The 4731-nt window shown below is 56.3% G+C and overlaps 1 protein-coding gene across 1 annotated transcript; it reads left to right on the top strand.

Moving 5' to 3' along the window:
- The first annotated feature begins 1433 nt into the window (after nt 1-1433).
- Nucleotides 1434-4196, top strand: NOCT (nocturnin). The gene is made up of 3 exons (XM_082760055.1): nt 1434-1592; nt 1692-1991; nt 2086-4196. The coding sequence occupies exons 1-3, from the start codon at nt 1508-1510 to the stop codon at nt 2919-2921; spliced, it is 1221 nt and encodes a 406-aa protein (XP_082616181.1). The 5' UTR covers nt 1434-1507; the 3' UTR covers nt 2922-4196.
- The last annotated feature ends 535 nt before the right edge of the window (nt 4197-4731 follow it).

Genomic DNA, 4731 nt, shown 5'->3' with positions numbered 1-4731 from the left:
TGTCCCTGTTTCTGCATGAGCTTCTACAAGCTGCTCAGTATTGTCCCTGGTCTGTCTAAGGTGCTGAAATCACCCCAAATACCTTTTTTTATTGTCACGCATGGCAGTGGAGGGATTCATGCACAGCAATGGAGGGATTTGTCTTTTTCCTTTAAAGTCAGGCACGCTAAGCAGAGTGATGTTCTCACACCACATCAGGAATCAGCTCCTGACCTTGCCTTTCTCTGTAAATTGTCTTCTAGGCTCACAGCTAATGAAAGTCTATTACTGAGAGGCCACATAAATCCCCTAATATCCCTGGAACAAAGAGGGAAAATTAGAATTTCTTTCAGAGAAAGGAACCAGAATATGATGAATTCAGAAAGCCCAGCTGCTCTCTGGGAAAAAAATGACAGCAGTTGTTCCCAAACCGAAGTACGTACGTGTGAAGGGGAGAGTGGTTTGGTGGAAACAAATGAGGAAGAAAGTAGCTGGACGAGACCTGAGGGAGTCACTCAAATGGGAAAAACTGGGAGCAAAAAAAACCTTTTTGCATCTTGTCAGTGTGTCCTAGAATTTGTAATGTTTTGTTTGATGCAATACAGAGAGGCAGAGGAATTTGCCATAAATATGGTTTGTAGGGTACAATATCTGTTTGAAGCACTGATGGCATATTCCACACCCCGTGTTTGTCATGACAAGTGGGGAGGGAGCTGCAAGTTCACCCCTGGCCCCCAGTTCTTGGCTCTGCTGCTCGGGCAGCCCGCGGGTTGCGACAGCCGGCACCGGGCGCTTGCACAACCGCCGGGACAGGCGGCACGGGCAGGGCTGGACCCTGGACAGCCGGACAGAGGGCCGGGCGGTGGGAGCTGCCTGCAGCCCTGCCTCCAGGGCAGCCAACCGGGGCAGGAGGCTGAGCACACCCCCGGGCAAAGTCCAAGCCCGGCTCTGGCCACTGGAGGAAGGTGCCAGAAGGAGGTCGGCATGTGGTGGGGTGGTGTCTTGGGGCACTGAGGGATGGGTTTGGCCATCCCATCTGGGGGTGGTGGCTCATGGTGGCCTCATGGTGGCTCATGGTGGCCAGGGGAGGGTCAGGCTGGAATGAGGAGACATCTCTCCTCAGAGTGGACAGGTTGCCCAGGGAGGTGGTGGCGTCATCGTCCCTGGGGGTGTTCAAGGAGGGGTTGGACGTGGTGCTTGGGGACATGGCTCAGTGGGTGACAGTGGTGGTTGGTGGCTGGAACTGATCATCCGGGGGTGCCTTGCCGACCCCACAGCCTGCGGGGCTATCATGGCGCCCTCACGGCTGCGTGGCCGCGTTAGTGAGGGGCGGTGCGCGCCGCTGCCCCGCCTGCGCGCCCCTGCCTTATACGGCGGCGCCGCGAGCCTGGCCTCCCCCCGTGACGCGCGTGGCAGCGCCCCGCCCCGCCGACGTCAGCGCTGGGGCTCTCCGCCGAGCCCTCGGCCGGGCGCTACCACTCGGAGGGCCGGCGGGGGGGGAGGAAGGACGAGTGCCGGTGCCGGTGCCATGTACCAGGGCCCCGCGCGCTGCCTGTGCCCGCTGCTGCGCCGCGCCGCCACCGCCAGCACCGCGCCGCCACCGCCCCGCGCAGGTGGGACCGGGACGGGAGGGGGGCACCGGGGGGGCAGCGGGGGAGGCACCGCGACCTTGCGGGGGTCCCGGCGGGCGCCTCACGGCTTCTCCTCCGCAGGGTGCCCCATGGGGGGCGGTGGCAGCCGGCTGTACGGCGCGCTGGCCCAGACGCTGAGCAGCAGCAGCGGCAGCAGCAGCGGCAGCAGCGCCGCAGCAGCAGCAGCAGCGCCCCGGGAGCGCCGCGGGCAGCCCGAGGCGGAGCCGGAGCCCATGGAGGCGCGGGAGCTGCTGGCCGAGTGCCGCCTGGTGCTGCGCCGCCGCCCGCCGCGGTGCCGCCGCCGCTTCGTGGACCTGCGGCAGGGAGCGGCCGGCGGCCCCCGGCCCATCCGCGTGATGCAGTGGAACATCCTCGCCCAAGGTAAGGGGGCGAAACGAGCCCCTCCCGGCCGGGCATCCCGCTCGGGCCGCCCGCTGGTAACCTGCTGGTAACCCACCCCCGCCCCTTATTGCAGCCCTCGGGGAAGGCAAGGACAACTTCGTGCAGTGCCCCATGGAGGCCCTGAAGTGGGAGGAGAGGAAGTGCCTGATCCTGGAGGAGATCCTGGCCTACCAGCCCGACATCCTCTGCCTGCAGGAGGTCGACCACTACTTCGACACCTTCCAGCCGCTGCTCAGCCGCCTGGGCTACCAGGGCACCTTCTTCCCGAAGCCGTGGTCGCCGTGCCTGGACGTGGAGCGGAACAACGGGCCCGACGGCTGCGCCCTCTTCTTCCTCAAGGACCGCTTCGAGCTGATCAACAGCGCCAACATCCGCCTCACCGCCATGAAGCTGAAGACCAACCAGGTGGCCATCGCCCAGACGCTGAAGTGCCACGAGACCGGCCGGCTCTTCTGCATCGCCGTCACCCACCTGAAGGCCCGCACGGGCTGGGAGAGGTTCCGCTCGGCGCAGGGCTGCGACCTGCTGCAGAACCTGAAGAGCATCACCCAGGGGGCAAAGATCCCGCTGATCGTCTGCGGGGACTTCAACGCGGAGCCGACCGAGGAGGTCTACAGGGAGTTTTCCAACTCCAGCCTCAACTTGAACAGCGCGTACAAGCTGCTGAGCCCCGATGGGCAGTCGGAGCCGCCGTACACCACCTGGAAGATCCGGCCCTCGGGAGAGTGCCGGCACACGCTGGATTATATCTGGTATTCCCAGCACGCCTTGAACGTGAACTCAGCCCTGGGCTTGCTGACTGAAGAGCAAATTGGGCCCAACAGGCTGCCCTCGTTCAATTACCCTTCAGATCACATGTCCCTGGTGTGTGACTTTAGTTTTAACCAAGACCCTGACAGACTCCTATAACTTGTTGGAATGCCACCCAGTATTGCAGTGTTTTAATTCACTACTGTTTTATTTTACTGAGAACTTTGGAAGCTGTTAAGGATGAGGAAGTACTGTTGACTAAACATTCTCTCAGGCACTTGTTTGGAGTTACGCTTGCCCTTCAGAGCTCGTTCATCTGTAGCCTCTGAGGGAGGAAGAGAGGAGTCAAGGTGGTGGTGGTGGTCTTGCCGTATTAGGGTGTGAAAACTGGAAGGGAAACGAGTTTTATCCTTTCACTAACCCCTGTGTCTAAGGATGTAATCCTCTAATGAATGCGGAGGCCTGAGTATTTAAATTAAAGCACTTGTGTATGTAAAACAACTTGCCCTGGCAGCATGCTAATTTTGTTTATGTTAGGCTTGTGCCAGTACCAAAGGGAACAAGGCTCGACTTCTCAATCAGATTCTCCGACCTCTCTCTGTTGCAGTACAAAGGAAGGTTAATGCAGTTCAGACATGAACAAATCTGAGAGCCTATTAGTGTAGTCTGCTAATTTTTACATGACTTAAGATAAAGATTGTATTCAAAGTGAATAGACAGCACAGTGTAAGGGAGGTCCCCTCTGGTATGAGCAAGTGAGGAGGCAGAGGCTCACTGCTGGGTGTCACACAGTGATAGCCTCGCCTGCCCAAACGAGCACGTGTGTGTCCCTGACACACAGGGCCTGTAGCTAAACACAGTAACCGGCACCTTTGTCCCTTCGGTACTTCCCTCCAGAGGGCATGCCTAACCACAGAGTATTTTCTCATCTGCTTCAAGCATTACTTTTCTAAATGGTTTAAAGTTGTCTCGTTAACTTCGCAGTTTCAGTAAAGGGCCAATCTCTGTGTTGAAAGACTTCTTTTATTTATCTTCAGAATCTAAAGCTACACTGGAACCTTATTAGAAGATAAAACCTATTTATTGAGGGAATTTGGTGATCCTGTACCTGACTTGAAATCATACAGCAGCAGCCTTCAGGAGCACACGCAGGTCCTTTCCATGGCCCAGTGCCCAGGCCATGACAGAGGTGGGGTTGTGTGGTAACTCTTGTGCGTGGCGTGGTGCTCAGTGGTATGATGTGGGTATTGCGTAGATGGATTGCAAACATGCCTCTGTGCCAGAAAAGGGCAGAAAAGGTAGAAGAGAGACCAATAGCTGGAGTTGGGCTGACGGTTAGATAGCTTGGAGAGACGAGGCAGAGCAAATAAAGCGGTACTTCCATGTAAAGTAAAGACTTAAATGTTCTGGGTGTTTATTAATAAAATTCCATGGAAAAAAAGTAATGTCTCTACTGTCATCTTTTTTCACTTCCCTATCATAAATGGGTGATCTCAACTGGTGACTTTCCTAGCTTCAAATCAGTAGCAATGCCATGGCTTCCAGACCTACTTCCCTAACCCTGTGGTCCTAATCTTACAAATGGCCTCAACTGCTCTGACTTCATGACAAGTGGTGTTTCTCAAACTCACGTACCCAAACTTCACAGCAAGCCTGTAGGGAAAGGTGTTACCTGTACAAAAGTTAAGCTGATTTCTCCCCAAGCTAATGATGAAGCCTAGACCTTACATTACTGCAAGTATTCCTCTTCCAACAGTTGTCTGCAGCCACAACCCCTGCCAGCACCCATCTCAGAGCTGCACAGCAGGGTGCAAGGATTCCTCCCTGAGGGCGCTGCCAAGCACAGCACAGCTGACTCCTCGCACCAGGCAGCTCTGTTTGTCATTTAACTTTTAAAACATCACCTGAAGAGCAAGAAAAGACAGGTGACTGCTTTCCACAACCCGTAAGTTACTATATTTGTGTTCCA

This window comes from Aythya marila (genome assembly GCF_965140915.1).
Source record: "Aythya marila genome assembly, chromosome: 4".
NCBI lineage: Eukaryota > Metazoa > Chordata > Aves > Anseriformes > Anatidae > Aythya > Aythya marila.
This window is presented reverse-complemented; position numbering and strand designations above follow the sequence as displayed.

Coding starts and splice junctions, on each gene's coding strand:
- NOCT (XM_082760055.1), top strand. CDS start 1,508: ATGTACCAGGGCCCCGCGCGCTGCCTGTGCCCGCTGCTGCGCCGCGCC. Junction 1,593..1,691: donor GCCGCCACCGCCCCGCGCAG/GTGGGACCGGGA, acceptor TCTCCTCCGCAG/GGTGCCCCATGGGGGGCGGT. Junction 1,992..2,085: donor GTGGAACATCCTCGCCCAAG/GTAAGGGGGCGA, acceptor CCCTTATTGCAG/CCCTCGGGGAAGGCAAGGAC.